Source organism: Betta splendens, chromosome 9 (genome assembly GCF_900634795.4).
Source record: "Betta splendens chromosome 9, fBetSpl5.4, whole genome shotgun sequence".
NCBI lineage: Eukaryota > Metazoa > Chordata > Actinopteri > Anabantiformes > Osphronemidae > Betta > Betta splendens.
The window spans coordinates 19609069-19625091 of NC_040889.2; the positions used below are offsets into that span (position 1 = coordinate 19609069).

General features: G+C 40.6%; 1 protein-coding gene across 19 annotated transcripts in view; it reads right to left on the reverse strand.

Annotated features, from left to right (window-relative positions):
• LOC114861926 (uncharacterized) overlaps positions 1–14880 on the reverse strand; it is a 239509-nt gene extending 224629 nt beyond the window's left edge. For 14 of the 19 annotated variants that reach the window (XR_008695592.1, XR_008695593.1, XR_005898051.2 and 11 more), the window contains exons 1-3: positions 14780–14880; positions 14199–14270; positions 11884–12056 (exon numbers count right to left, since the gene is read on the reverse strand). Coding sequence is in view for 11 of the 19 variants with exons in the window: in XM_029161669.2 (XP_029017502.1) it covers positions 11884–12046 (163 nt within the window). In the remaining 8 variants the exon portion in view is untranslated. Of the gene's footprint in view, positions 1–11883; positions 12057–13402; positions 13569–14198; positions 14271–14658; positions 14742–14779 lie in introns of those variants that run through there. The other 5 variants (XM_055511566.1, XM_029161667.2, XM_055511564.1 and 2 more) reach the window with 5 other exon arrangements.
• Positions 14881–16023: the final 1143 nt, after the last annotated feature.

The following is a 16023-nucleotide window of genomic DNA, read 5'->3' on the forward strand; positions in this document are numbered from 1 at the left end:
AGAGGCTGCTGATTGACAGTTGCCCCCGGAGGAGGGGCTGACTGAGGTGACAGCTGGGCTCGCCACTCTCCCTGGCTGCCCCAGGCTCTGGCCCTGTGTCATCCCGTGCACAGCCAAACCCATCCCAGCGCAGAGTCACATGTCTAGTTACATCCTGTGTGGTGGCCAAACTCTTTCCCATCACTCAAGCTCATGCCTGGTTATGTCCTGTGTGTCAGTTAAAGCCTTTCTTTTTAGGCCATTCTAACACTGCACTATAGGACACGCAGGAGTGACCTTGCATTTTCCTTTTCCCTCATCATCATCTCTGTATGTACTGTATGTGGGTGTGTGAATGGGAATGGGAATATGGTTACATCTCTTCTCAGAGTACAGTCTGTCGGTTCGGTATCTCCTCTATGTCAAAGCAACAACTGCAGCAGCCCTGACACATCAGTGAGTGTTTCTTCAGTAGAAGCCAGAGGAAATGAAGCGCTCCCTGCCTATTGATCCCACCACACTCCACTGTGCATCAGGGAGACTTTGTTTTCACTGCCTAACAGATACACAGTTCCATCAGTACAGTACAGCAATCCTCGGCTCTAGCGCCTCTCCTTACACAGTAGCATCCCAGGAGGCCTGTGATAGACTCCACTAACTGTACACAAACTGTACAGAGAGAGAATACAATATGTTTGTATGTGTTGTGATGTGTTTGTCAAAGCACAGACAGGGCCCTGGGATGGCAACAGCAATTTAAGGAGTATAAAAGACATATTGGCAACAATGCTTTGTGAATGATGTATTATGTAATATGCCCCTGGAGTATTTCTTTTTGTCTCCATCTCCCTGACTTTTTCCCTCCTCTTCCATCGTTCTAGCTCTGTTCTCCACCATCTTCATCTTCTTGGTGTGTTGTCTGTGGTGAAGCTTTTAAGGCTCACTTCCACATGCATCAAAATAAGTGCCAATAAACAAATCACTGCGCTAAACAGCATCAAGGTCACATCAATCTGAGAACGACAATGCTGACTGGTTTCAACACAGTCTATTAGGTGAGCTAGGGAACAAGTGGGCACAGGGCCAGGCTGTGTATGGGTGTGGGGGGGAGACCTCTGTCAGCACTGATAGAGCCCCACCACTCTAATTTATGGCCTACTGTACTACATGTTCAGCATTCAGCCTTCAGCCTGTAAACAGGACAATGTTACAGAGGCCTGATACTGTTCAGAGTATAAAATACATACGATGTGGGTGTCTGAATCCCAGGTTGCATCTGCATTAATCTGCTAAAATAAATCACCTAATTAAATCACTCAATCACATTAATTTGTAAAGTGCCCATATTTTCTAATGCTTCATATATATCATATCATATCATATCATATGATGGTCTGATACTAATCTTTGCTGGGGTACATGCATTTTTAAAAGGCTCAGTAACAGCAAAACTAAAGCTAATCATTATTATAGCTATTCATTGTTTTTTGTTCATTTAAACCATGTAGTTTTGCTGCACATCTGCTTTGCAAAAGCTGTGTTAAGGAATAAACACTGGGGTGTATGACTGTGAAAGCTTGTTTTTACGAACCTCGGAATGACCGAGTTCAGACACTGACTCTGTCAAAAAATAAATACTATCATTAGGCTCCGGTGAAGCTGTGGTTCTGGCAGTGTGCTACTCCAACAATGCTGACAATTCGTTGTTACAACTCACTGTGCGATGTAAGTTACAGGATAGAAACAATGTGTTAAGAATACATACAACTGATAAAGTGCGGCTACAGCTTCTGACTTTGCCTCCAATTTATTTAAAAAGTATCCACGTCTGCTTTTGTTTCCATAACTAAGAAATGCTCACTCGGCTGCATCTCAGCACGGTGAACATAGTGACAACACTGGTTTCTGCTGACAATGAATGACACCTGTCGCTGGCCAAGGTATTTGACGCTTGCAGCGTGAGACCAAGACAATTAAGTTAAGATGTGAAAGTTGCAGCTTAAATGAAATTTAATTGCGTGGTTGAGGCTGCATCACTTTATTCTATACTAATAACTAGTGCGGGTCTCATGAACACAAAAACAGAACAAACCGCTGACGATTGCACCCAGACACACGCACCCATGCGAAACCTCCTCCACAACATAAGAATCTAAAAGTGTCTTTGGTTTCAGTGCACTCATACGCCTGCATTAACTGTATCCTCTAATGGAAATTATTGATTAGATGAAATCATCAGCAAGTGGCCTCTCTTTAGTCTAGTTGAAGCTTTCAAACACTGACGCCGCAGAAAAATCCAACGTACAGTTTTCATGAAGCCAGACATACATTAAATGGCATTAATATCATGCCAGTTAATAGATCAATGCTCTCCATTTATGTAGAGTGCCGAGAGGGGGAAGGGAGTAAGAAAAGAGAGAGACAAAAAGGGAAGGAGGGGATTAAGGGGGAAGGTATGGTAAGATAGGGAGAGATCTTTCTGTGTGGGAGAGGTGTGAGAGGGGAAAAAAAGCACCTTATTAAATGACAAGCTTTCCCTGGTTTGCACTAATTAATTGTGCACTGGCACTGACTGCTAATTTGTTGGGAGAAATGCATCCCAAAAGCAAAGGGGGCTCCTGCTTGAACTTTGCCTCAGAAGCACCTAATTCACCGCTGACTGCAGCTGTGTCCCTCTCCTGGACTGCAACACTATTAAATTAGAGCGCCTGGGCCATCAATTTAATAAGCGTTGGAGCAGATCATTTGAATAAGGACAGTATTAGTATTCTAGCTGAGCACAACTAAGAGCAGCTGACCTTTTTCACCACGGAGAAGATCCTTGAACACATCCAGCTGAATCAGAGAACACAGTAAAAAGCCTGTCAATGTTTAACAGTGTCAAAAAAGGAAGGATTTTTTTGTTCTCTCTTCCTCAGTGAGTTGCCCCGACACAGGGTGCCACCACTCATCCATAATGCCAGCTGCTGTAGACCTAGCAAGGTAGCTGGGGTGTCAGCATCTCACAACAGTTACGACAGTTGTTGGGGGGCAGATTTAAAACTAAAAAAAAAAAAAAAAGTCTAGTCTGAAAAAAAATTTATGATTAACTGTTCCATAGTGGGCACGTGGCTCAATTTGTGCATGTTTGCATGTTGATGCATGCGCTCATGCACGTTTTTTCCAGACACAGTTGATTTATGTGCATGCTGGGGTGTGGAATTGATCAGAGCACATCAAAATTCCCTACAAACTCCCACATAACAAATCAGACCCCGACCTTTGGCTCCAACATCTTTAGCTGCTGATGCACACCTGGGGGACGGCCTATTAAGTACTGTTGTGACACATACTGTAGGTGTTTTGAACACTAGCAGAGTACAAGTGGCAGAATAGTGAAACATTAGTGCTAGTAATGCAGTGGGTTGGGAAATAGATCATGTGCGGTGACAGTTATGGTGCCTGTCATGCTGCAGAGGAAGAGATTTAACTAGCCTTTCGTCTGCATGAAATAAACATTGCATGGAAGGTTAAATGCTCCAACATATGACACCTTGGCGACGAATCAAACTGCTTCTACGTACCTTGTGTAGCAATGAAGGAAAAAAAGTCACTGTGAAACATAGTACAAACTTTGTTCATTCCAGGCACAGAATTATACCTTCATACTAATGAGCACATTCATAGTTTCCCTATTTTTTTTAATCTAAGTAATAGTTATTACAGGCAACACAGTAAAAATTGTCAGGCACTGAGGACAACACATCAGGCTCAAGAGCCACATGTAAAACAAGGCGTGAGACTCAAGTGGCTCAAATCTGCGCTTTGTTATAACAAATAAGGGGGCATCTCATTCCCTCACAGCACTACACGAAACGCTGAGGACAAGACAGATCCATAAACAATGAGTTAGATATATGTTTGGTCTAGGAAATGTCCAGCTCAGTGTTTTATGAGGCTAGTTGCAATGTTGATGAATATTTGCCGGTCTAGAATCATAGCTTAACGTCAGCCCACAATTTGTTGCAATTAGTCGGTTGATTTATAGGAATGCTGGGGCTGAGTGCATGGTAACAATTAACACGGCTTTCTCAAGGCTTTTATTAATGGGGTGTCAGACCAGGAGAAGGTTTTAACCAAAGCTAGTACATCTGCAGGCCTCTCAGTGTGCGGCAAAGTCCAGGAGGAAGATGAAGGACAGACCGCCATTAACTCAGCTGAGCAAAAGCCAAATGAATTTTACTAATTAGAAAATATAGGCAAATACTTAAGTATTAAAAAAAAAGCATTGGTAATATTTAAAAAAAATCTTTCTGCTGCCTAAATAAAGTGAAATCAAATCACACGACTGACCAAGTGCATGTAATGCAAAAGCATGATTTTCCTTATTTATATGCATTTTAAACTGGTCTCCTCCTCAAACAGCATTTGGCATTTAAGCGAGTACTTTTTTCAAAACAATTCAGAGGGACAAACAGTTAAAAAGGGACCAAACAGCTGTTCTGTCTGGCGATAACAGGGTTCAAGTGGAGCGATGTGCCCCTAAACGGCTAATAAACGGCACAAAATGAGCCTGCAATTAAATTTATACACTTGATTGCACTGCTGTCATGTCCACTACAGGCTTATCGAACACCTGGGATCTATTTCCTAATAGAACCTTGGGGAGAGTGGAAAAGAGAGAAACAGAGGGGAAAGAAATGAACAAAGCAATCTTTTTTCCTAGTGTTTTTGGCTGCTTTTGCTGGCTTTTGTCGAGGATTCGCTTTAGTCATGCAGCAGTTTTAAGATTTTATAACAAAGAGCCAAAACAAGAGGCTTTCCTTCAACAGCGCTGTTTATCTGTAGCAAGTGTTATTTATACATTTTAGTTTTCATTTTTGCTCATTAGAAACCAGCATTATGACAAGCAATAATGAAAGCTTCATGTTTTTGGCTTCACTCAAGGTGGGCATTTAAAAAAATAAATAAATAAACAAGTCTGAAGGGACTTTCTGCATTATGCTGTAATACCAATCTATTGACCAACTTTATCTATCAATATAATAAATAACATTGTTGCAAAAACAGACAAATGACAGATTCAGAAGGTCGGCAGTTATAATAATTCGTAAACTAAGCTTTGTAATACAGTTTGATGTTGCTGTGAAAATCTGCTCCCTTTAATATTTAACTTTTTAAACAATAAGGTCGTTTACTAGTTATGGATCTGTGCTTCATTTCCTCTGCTGCAGCAAAATGTCTTCTTTTGCTTCAACTCGCTAATTATGCAGAAAAATTTAACAGACCTAGGATGAAAGAAAAAGTCACGTTTTGGGGTCTCCCTGCCCACAGTCTGTCTCTGGCCACTGCGAATTCACAAAAACTATGTGGCAAGAGGCCAAAAATAATTTTGCTAACCCTTTTTTAATTGTGGGAGGGTCATTTACAAATGCCCAGTAGAAAGAATTAGCCACTGAACTGCAACTGACAAGGTCAGGTTTCCCATCAGCAAGCAGCACCTTGAAGTCAGGCCTAGATATATATTTAATATATATATATATATATATATTAGAACAAAAATCTAATAAATAAGTATTGCTTTGTTAAGTCTTAATTTATTTAAGGCTGCCACTGGTCTACAACAATGAATAATGTAGCATTTATTATTATCCTAATTATTGCAAAATGTAATTTTTGGATATTTGTACCGGAAACTGAATTCATAAATAACTCTGTTTGCTTCTTATTTTATTATGTTCGCTAATTTTGTGGCCTTGTCGAGCAATCAGTCAGTAATCTGTACCTCTCTCTCTACTTACCTGGTTCACCGAGTGGCTGATTGTATTTTAACTTGGCCAAATTATGAGCACTTTTCTCAACGACACAAAACAATTGGTTCAATGTGTTTCATAAAGTTAGCAACATTTCCAGCATTTTGCTTTTTTTTTTTTTTACACAAGATTTATCACGAAGAATGGGAAAATTCAAAAACACACTCTTCAATTATTTGCTTTTCCTTTTAAATTGTACTTGTGACAGCTAACTAACAATCATCATTACAGCTCAAACGGTTACCTGTGAGAATGGCTACAAATCTTGTTAAAATAACTGAAACTGACTCTCACGCTCTCCCCCCCACAAGAAGCAACCTGTCTGTGAGCACACACCATCTGTACATAGTTAGAGCCTCATGCACACAGATGGCAGCCAAACACTCCCAGAGTTGCTCCGTCCGCACGTCTAACCTTACAAAGCAAACTAATTAACAGTAAAACGCAGAGAGAAGGAAGGAGCAGTTTGAAAGAGTCTGAAATGACTCTAATGAGCTGAGTGCAAAAGAAAGAAGGGTCATCTATATACTAATGCCAGAGGGATGAGGAAGGGGGGGGTTCAACTGAGGCTTTAGCTTTACTGCCCTCTTTAAGATCCATATTAAATGAGGGCTACTTATCACCAAGCCTCGATCCCAGCACACAAGCCTTTTACAGCATGGTGAGGGGCATAACACAGGCACCTGAAGAAGGGGGGATCAGGGATGGGGAGGACTACAAGAACTTTCTGGGGTTGAGCGTTCATTGAATTAAATGCCTCCTATAAAAGATCTACAGTTCGGCCTAAAGCTTTAACTTTACCAGCTCTAAATAACGGTATGCAAGATGTGCAATACTCAAATAATTTACTGTATATAAGTGAAAGACTTTTGGTATATTGTCCTGGTAGTTTCTTTTTTTTTTGTCCTACCATACTGATGAAATTCGTTTTGTAAAAAGGAGGACAACTCCTTGGAAAGTTAATTAGAGGGAAAAAGCAGGAAACAAGAAATGACCCAGCTGCCAAAAGTAATAACATTTTCATTATTTATTTCATTATTCATTTATGTATGTGTTCAGACAGAATTAATAATAGAAATCCCTGAGAGGAAATGTTTGCGCTGGAACCCTATTACGAGCAGGCCAAGTCCAGTGGCACAGTTAGTTAACATGCACAAATGCACTGCCCCGACAAATAACATATCAAGTGGAGCCCTAGATTATTCTGTGCTCCCAAACCTCTCTTTCAATTTTCTGCTTTTCATTTAATTGTTTCAGTCGGGGTTAAGGTTGTATTCAAGCTGAAAAATACTCCCTGCTACCTTCATGGAAAATAATGCAATTTAAGAAAAAGCTGAAGCAATCATCTGCCGCCAAACTCTGTAAACTGTATCGCAATAATCACCATGGCACCTATTTAAATGTCTATTGCTGTTTTCAAAATAAAGTGAGATGTCCATTCTCCCTGAGAAGACTAGTAATGAAGCACAGAATCAATTAAAAGTCCCTTTGGAGAGGGGAGTTTGTGCTGTTCCATTACACATTTCGTCTTTCTAGTCCAAACATTACTCTGCATGATATTCCCTGATCTGGCCAGTGTTTGCTTTTTCTCACTGTTTACTGCAACGGTACCAGGCCAACTCACATTTGATTTTCCCCACTGAGATTCCAAACACATTCCTAATACATGCTCTGGTGAAAATAAGGCCGGAAAAGAGTAGTGGCGATTCATTCAAGGCTGTCCAACGTTCTCTATTACAAAAGCAGATTTTGTTTTCACGTCCAACACAGACATCTCTGATAAAAGGCATGTCAAAAGCAACTAGGATGACTGGTTTTTCTCTTGGCATATTATTTTTCACTTATCAAATGTGTTTCCCTTACCAGCCTCCTAACCACAACCTGCCCACCCAGTTCCTGGCTCTGCTATATTAAGAAAATTGAGAACGGATGGCAGAGGATGCAGTGCTTTATTGGCTCAAACGAGCCATCTATAGAAGGCTGGGCAGAGTTGGGTCTGTGTGGAGGAGGGGGGCGCAAAAGAAGAAAAGATAAAATTAAAAATAAGAAGAAAGCCTTGGCCATGTGTCAGTTGAGTATTTTTACATTAGCCATACGTAAGGCATTTCTTTCTTCTCTCCTATTCATTGCTCAAAGCACCAGGGCCACGGCCATGTGTGAATAATCACACGGAGGGCCTCGGAGGTGCCCTCACCACCTTACAAGAGGCTTGATGCAAGGGCAGAAGGGGGAGGCGCAGGTTGAAGGAGTCAAGAAATAGGGTGGGGAGTCGTAAACGTTAACACGTTGAGGATTTGGATATCCTCACAAGCTTGTCTCATTAGCTGTTAATTGGCAAGACTTTCTCCCGTCTTTTGTTCTGCATAATGTTTGGAAAAAGGGGTAGAGAAGTGAAGGGGGGGGGGGGCAGTGAACTACATATTTCAAGTCCTCCATGCATCGCTGAGAGTGTTAAACCCACATTACAGCAACATAAACACTTCTGTCCTACGATTAACCTTAAAAAGCAGCTGAGTGCAAAAGTAAATGCTCGCTCTGCTCAGGCAAATTAGTCGAGATCAAGGGGTAGAACAAGATAGATGGAGGGAGAGTGATCGAACGAGAGGGGAAAAGGCAAGGACAGGGGTTACTTTCGCCCTTACCGCCGTTTCCAGTTTATTCACCTTCCCCAACTTGGAAATTGAAGAAAAACATCAACACAGCTAAATGGCAAATTATTACCAAAGCTCGGCTCGGGGCAGGGTCCAAGGCAGACATATTGGAGTTGTCATGCAGGGGGCTAGGCTGAACCTTTCTGGAGTATTGCATTCTTTGACAAACATTAAACATGACAATAAAACACACATTTAAAGGTTTATTTGCCTACGGCAAAAGATGGCTTAAAAAAAAGACGGGAAGGAAAGGAAAATGATATAATAGGTTTCCATATTAACAACACAGTCAAAGTGAATTACATGTTCACAAAAGTAACCACCAGTCTCTGCATGAAGCCTACGCTCAAGGCAAAATGTGGCCATAACCAGCAATATGGAAAGCAGGATCATGTGTGCACCTTAAAAGACTTTTTTCCGTCATTGTGGCTCTTAGTCAACACCTCCATCTGTCTCACTTTGCTCACTCTTTACTTTCTATTCCTCTGATATGTAACTACTTGAATGACGCTAAGGATCAGGGGATGGCAGGTCAGCTGCCAATGCCTTTTGTTATACAGGATGTTGTTGTTTTGTTAACTATAGCTAAAATCTATTTGATTAGGCATCTTTAAGGCATCATTAAGCCAAATAGACAGTACTAAGCATATTTACAGAGGGATATGTATCATGAGTCAACTAAGGATGTACTAATACTGGCTTTTACTGACAAGTGGTACATTATGCACTATACTTATTCTGCGTTCTTTATTGCTAACAGATGCATGACATCATTCCGATATTATATTTTAGGCAGCTTGAGGACTTGATTGTGTTCACAGCTGAAGAGCGGGGGTAGGGTGTACCTAAGAAATGTTCAACTCATGAAAGGTTTGATGCATATCAACATCATGTGGAAAGAAACAATGAGAAAATGGGGCAAAAGTAATATGATGGTTACAATTAAGGTGAGACAGGAGGTTCTGTTTTATGTTAGGGAAGAAGCTAGGCAACAGCCTTTGTATACTGTTTAACACCTGACAAAGTCCTGTTACATTTCCAAAGTTTAACCTATGGTTCGTACCTAGTGCAGAAAAAAATGATCAAGAACAACAAGAAATTAGCTTTCTTAAAAATGGTATTTAAATTGTTGCAAACAAATATACATTTTGTTGTTACTAACATCTACTTATGATAAAACACATACAACTTGTAGCAGTTCATGACACGTCAGCTCACACACAGCCACCGTAAATCACTGGCTTAGTCCAGCATCCAGCAGATCACGGGCCTCGGACTAAAGCGATTCTGACACTGACCTCCTTGAGACCCAGCAACTGAAACAGTTCTAACAAGGTATTAGCAGGCCCCTCAGCATACCCTCCACCTCTAAGCCCAGGCCTGGAGAAACACAGCTGCACGAAGTGTTTTCCAGGGCGTAGGGCAAGCCTGCCAGCAACACGGTGCCCCTGACTGAGCTCAAGGGTGCAGCTGGAAGTTCATGAGTTCAATGCAATTTGTGGAGGTTGGGGGTATTTTTAATGACGTTTTATCTTTTCTACCTGTGCTCTACAGATATAAACATGCAGAGGTAAAGCATTGCTCATAATAAGCCCTATCCATTGGTTTTTATATCAACTTAAAGAATATTGCATAAATATGTATATCCTGGGGCAAGTGATATGCATTTAGCTTGCCCTCTAAAATTACAGCTACAGCTGTGTGTGTGTGTGTGTGTGTGTGTGTGTGTGTGTGTGTGTGTGTGTGTGTGTGTGTGTGTGTGTGTGTGTGTGTGTGTGTGTTTAAGCACGTATGGCAGTTTACTCAGAGACTGTGGGCGTCTGGAGGAGAGAGAAGCCTCATCTGTTACCAGCCTGGGTCGGCCGGCCCGCCGTGTGAAGTAGAACGACAGGGTGTCACCGTCAACGACAGTGATGGATGCCCCAAATTCTGTAGGCAACTTGGGCAATTGGACACATTAACAACAGGCACCTGCTTTCCCCCGTACAAATCTATTAAAAGATAACAGCAACAGCGCTTCGGCACTATTAGTAAATTATAGCTCTGTCTGAGCATGAGGTAAATGTAGGCCTCCCTTTGCCCACCCACCCCCACCCATGTGCCTCTGGTACACTTTGTTTTGCAGTCTCACAGTGCCACCCAGTGGCAGTAGGTAGTAGTGCTTCTCCAACGTTCGTAAGACTATTTGAACACAGACAAAAAGTCAACATAGGAGACTACGTTTAGTCAAAGATAATTACTGCACTTTTATCTAAAGCCATGTACAACAAAATTTTTACAACTTTAGTCTGTAACATAGACAGAATCCACATTTAATTGCACTATATTTAATCCTATACTATTCTACCACAGGCTAATTACTATGAATCTAATTTATCCTTTAATTAATCAGTATTAAATACTTTACAAACACAGCACCCACAGCACACAAACTATCCCTTTGCAGTCCTGGTGAATCTGGACAACAAGGTCTAAAGCCAGTCTAGCTGACAGGTGAGGTCTAAACAAATGTTTGTTGATGACAAACTATAAGATGGTTTATAGGTTGATTTCTAAAAGGTTGTGTGTGTTACACTAGTTGATCTCACGTCCGCATACAACAGATTTCTCAGCACAAAGACTTTCATTAAGTGGACAAGGCCAAATGGCCAGTGACTGGAGCCCTGAAACCACCACGACCTACTGAACACCTCCTCTTTTCAAACATTAACAACAGGCCGCAGCTCTCAACGTGACACCATTATGACATATTTGGGGCTAGAGCTCAGCTACACTACATAAACAAGTGTCACATAAATTTTCCATGGATAAATATTACTGCGCCTGTGAGGGGAGTGTGTGTTTGCAAAATGTCCAGAAATAAAAGGTAGGACAGGACCAGTAAACACTTTTACAACAGGCAGTTTGTCAGGATGTGTAAATGTCTTCAATTTCCAACAGCACTGGACTAAAATTTACAGTCACTCTGGAAGTGACAATGCGCAAAAAAGGACCACTTTTTACTCTCTCTCATCTTCCTCCGACCACTAAAACCTTCCCATAAATCTCCCGGGGCTCTTCCAGATGTCTGCTGTTGTCAGATATCATGCCTTGACAATGCCTTCTACCATCATTGTCTTGACAGAAATATGATATGTGAAAGTGCAATGTCACATCACTTAACATGATTTAGCCTAAGCTAGCCAGCACCATTTTAATCAATCAAAAATGTCACCTTTTTCCTGTGATGATGGTGGAGGTATAGGATCCCTATGCTGGACTTATCTAGGCTACTGATTTATGACCACTGCCAGCTAATGTACTAAAGGAGTCTCCTCTCTTACTGTCATTGGGGTTTCCATCTAACTGGCAAATAAGTAGGACGGTATTACTTCACGAGAGAAAGACTCTTAAAGGAATCCCTGAAATAATGCAATGTTTGAAATCTATACAGAATAACCCTTTATTATGAAGAAACATACCCGTAACCACGATGGAATGACTCGATCCACATGCCAGCACCTTCACTTTGCCAAGTTTAGCCATGGTGAACTTTTCCAGGTGGGCCTCCTCTGGACTGATGTCCTGTGTCCCGCCACATCCAGTCTGACCAAGTTCCCCATTACCCCAACAGAGCAGATCCATAGCCAGTCACCTACAAACAATGACACGGCAAAAATAATAAATTTAATAAATACAAACGATAATTGCTCATAAGATATGCTCACACGTGCAGACTTAAGATGAAAAAGTGGAAATACTTTGAGTCAGCATTCCTAATTGCTTGTAGCCAAACTCAGCCTTATTTGTCATGTACTGTGTATCCTGATGCAGATCACCAATATTCTCCTCAACATGTTTATTTGCAATCTGCCCTCTATGCTAATTAGCGTGTGACCCTGGCCTGCGCACGCCTGGAAGCTGGATGTAGGTGTACACACACACACACCCAGCAGCAATATTACTAGCACAATTCCATCCGAATGATATTGGAATTTTCCGAAAGAGCAAACCAATAGATAACCTATTACAAAACTAGAAGCGATCAATAGCTAATTTCTCTGCATTGATTACCACTTGGACATTTAACATGCGCCCTGTGGCCGCAATGTGTGTTCCACAAGCTTAGATCCCCATTGGCCCTCATGAGTATTAAAATTATTGATTCAGACAGAGGACTAAAAATGTCAAGCTGTTCATTAATCTTAATAAAGACTAGACTTGACCACGGCACCCTTTCTCCTGATGCAGGGATACAACCTGTCCAGGCAGGAGAACCCACACAGCATAGATTAATGAGCTTCTACTGAGTATGGGATTTAAGTCTTTGCCATTAATAGAGCAATTACAAAAGAACAAGTTTATATTAGTCCTCAATTTACCTTATGTGCAGTGCCACACCTTTTAATATTCATATTGACTATTTGTTATTTGTAAAGTATTTGAAAAACCTAAACTAATCAAGCACCCCGGGCAGTAATAATGTCCTTGTGTGATGTGAACTTGGATCTGCTCTAACACATCAGCCTTTTGCAGTCTATAGAAGAGAAATGTTAACAGACACAGACAGTTTCATGTCTTCATACCAGAAGACACAGGTGTTTCCATTCTAAGAGATTCCTCAGGTAGTGCTGAATGCTCTCACAAGACTTACAGTACTCTGCGACTACACCTACTATTTACTATTGTTTGGCAGTTTAGCTCTTTGTGACTTTATGTTGGAAAATCATAAACTAGGGGATTTTTCCACCCTGCTGGACATATTGCTCTACTGAAAATAAAATAAAACTCTAAAAACTAATCTTTCAGGTACTGTGATTCCCACAAAACACTAAAAACAGCATATACGGAGAGCAGAATGATCCAACTTATGATATTTGAAGGAAGATAGATTACATTAACATAAACATTTTAAAATGCATCCCTAAGTTTTGGTTCATAACTCTGTAAACCAAGGACAAAAGACCAACACACTGTCAAATCTAGCTATCAGGAACTAACCTGTACCAGGGTTAAAGCTTGTTTCCTCGTCTTCTTTAGCCTTACACTGTGTATTATGGCTCTAAGTTTTCTCCACCTTCCTCCAATCATGCAGTCAGCCTATGGGCCAGGGTGTTGTCTCCATGGTACCTTCTGTTGCATATCATTAAGTAATGCAAAACAAAAGCTAACAAAGAAAAGACAGCACTATGGTGGCAGTGACATTTGAGTCATCACTGACTAAAACTAAAGTGCATTAAGTTCAGCTAAATTACAACGTGTTATGGATAAAGCCACCAATCAATCAATACAGTCAATCTAATTACTTAATTAACATAAATTAGTTTACCCAGACCAGTCTGTGTGCAGGCCAGCCCTCTGCCTTACCACACGAATGACATAACCACTCGCCTCATTTGTCGGGATTCTAGGTGTAATTTCAAACGCCAATTTCCTATTGATGCCTAAGTAGTAGCTAATTTAAAATACGATTTACCTACAATACTACACCAGAGAACATTCGCAGTGGAAAACTCGTTGCCTTTGTGAATCCAACCTCTGATGGGATTTCATTCAGACGTCAAGCTGTTAATCAACAGCTGCATTTCGACTGCTACCTGAAATCACGCTAGTTTGATCGCAGCTTGACGTATAAATTAACCAAACACACCCATGAGATGTACAGTAAAACAACCTGCTGCTAGGTTTTCTACATAGCACGTTAGCCACATCAAAGCAAACAAGACATATAATGAAATGTAGCTCTAGTCTACACCATGCAGTATAGACCACTATTTGTGAAAGAAAAGTTACAAACCTTACAAAGATCCAGAGGCAACTTGACTCCGTGGTGCCCATGCGTCGCCTCGTAGCGCCCTCTGCCGCGTGCCTGAGGTTATAACGGGTTGGCGTTCAGGGACAAACTAGATCATGTCATGTCAAATGCAAAGACAAAGACCCACCTACATTTTCTGATTACACACAGAAAACTTAAAAGCTTGTGTTGTGCCTGTCCGTGAGCTATTGAATGAATGTTATTAAATTAATATCTGATTTGGGGTTTAACGTTTCAAACTAGACCCGGTCAAACAGCATCTGTTATAAGTGAGTGTTTGTGAGGTTTGAATATTTGTACTGTTATTTTTAGTGTTGTATCTGCGCAATATTTAATGCAAGGTAATAAGAAAACACATTTCCCCCATTTCTCGCTATACTATTAATAACTCTGAAGATAGTTATAGTTAGCTAACTGGCACAGCTAAAATAAATTGACTTACTAGCTTAACTAGCATTTCCTTCCTAATTATTACAAATAGGCATACAATAGCAAAACAAAATCCACAACAACCCATCAAATGAAACGAATGGAAAGCAGAAACAGCTTAGTTGTACACTTACGTGAAACTTAAGCTTTTACTTTAATTTATTCATGTAAGGACTAATGCCAACCCTCAAGTCAGATCGCGGAAATCTATTCTTTTCAAATGCGCATGCGCTGGTTTAACCGCGCATAAATGTTACAAATACATTCATAGTAAAACTTACTACCCCCACATACTTTATTTATTTATAAATTGTGCATTTTTAAAACGCTTACATAGGAATTTCTCATTTTTATTGAATCTTAATATTCCAATATAATAGTATGACAAATATTAAGTGACTCTGTGGCGAAGGAGACGCCAGTGTGCGCTGGATGCGACACTCGGGCGACGTCGCACAAACCTACTCCGCACACAGGAGATATTTTAAACTGAAGCAGATTTTACAGATCTTAGTGGAAAAGAAACGTCTATATTATCGTTAGGTCAACAGATTTAAACATATGTAATTGTCATTGTTTACTCACAAAGTAAAAATGTTTTATTCATCCTTATTACAGGTAAATATTTGGATTCCACTTCAACTAGTTCTCCAGCTCTTTTTGATGCTTTACTTCAGATTAACCGCTAGGGGGCTCCCTGTTATTATTAATGAGTGAGCTCGTTGCTGGACTGACCCTCCCCGTTAACCCAGCTCTCCAATTTAGTCTTTCTATATCGGATGGCCTAAGGCGCTGGCCCTCCTCATATTTTACCTTAAAAAATATTTAGGAAGATGCTTTTTAACAGGAATGAATGTAACACTGCAATAGACTTGGTTTCATTTGAAATACATTTTCATTTTCTTTGCATGGTTGACAGTGCATTTCTATCTGTAGCATGTACTTTTAGTGTTCTTGTTTAAGTTACATATTGTGAGTTGCTGGTGTTCAGGTTGTTGGTGCTGGATGGTCTCCTCTATAAAGCATGTGCCTGTAGGAAAGTGAGTTTATACAGGAAGGGGCTCATTAGTGTGAACCACTGTTTGTTTGTTCCAAGAGGTCAGTTTGTCTGTTAATTCAGTAGGATAAGTGAAGCCGTCTTAGTTAACTGTGGATACAGTAGGTTTGTTTTTGTTCACCTCTTTATAGGACTAAATTTTTGTTCTTTTGTAACTTGTTTCTATTTTTTTTGGCAAAATAAATTTTGAAAATCCTATTGCCTGCCCACTCGCTCCCTTACAAATTTACTGCGGTGCTCCTGGTGCTGGGGAGAGTTGGCCCATATGCACATGCAAATCTTTCTGTTTACAGTTTTTTTTGTATCCGATATTAAATAGGA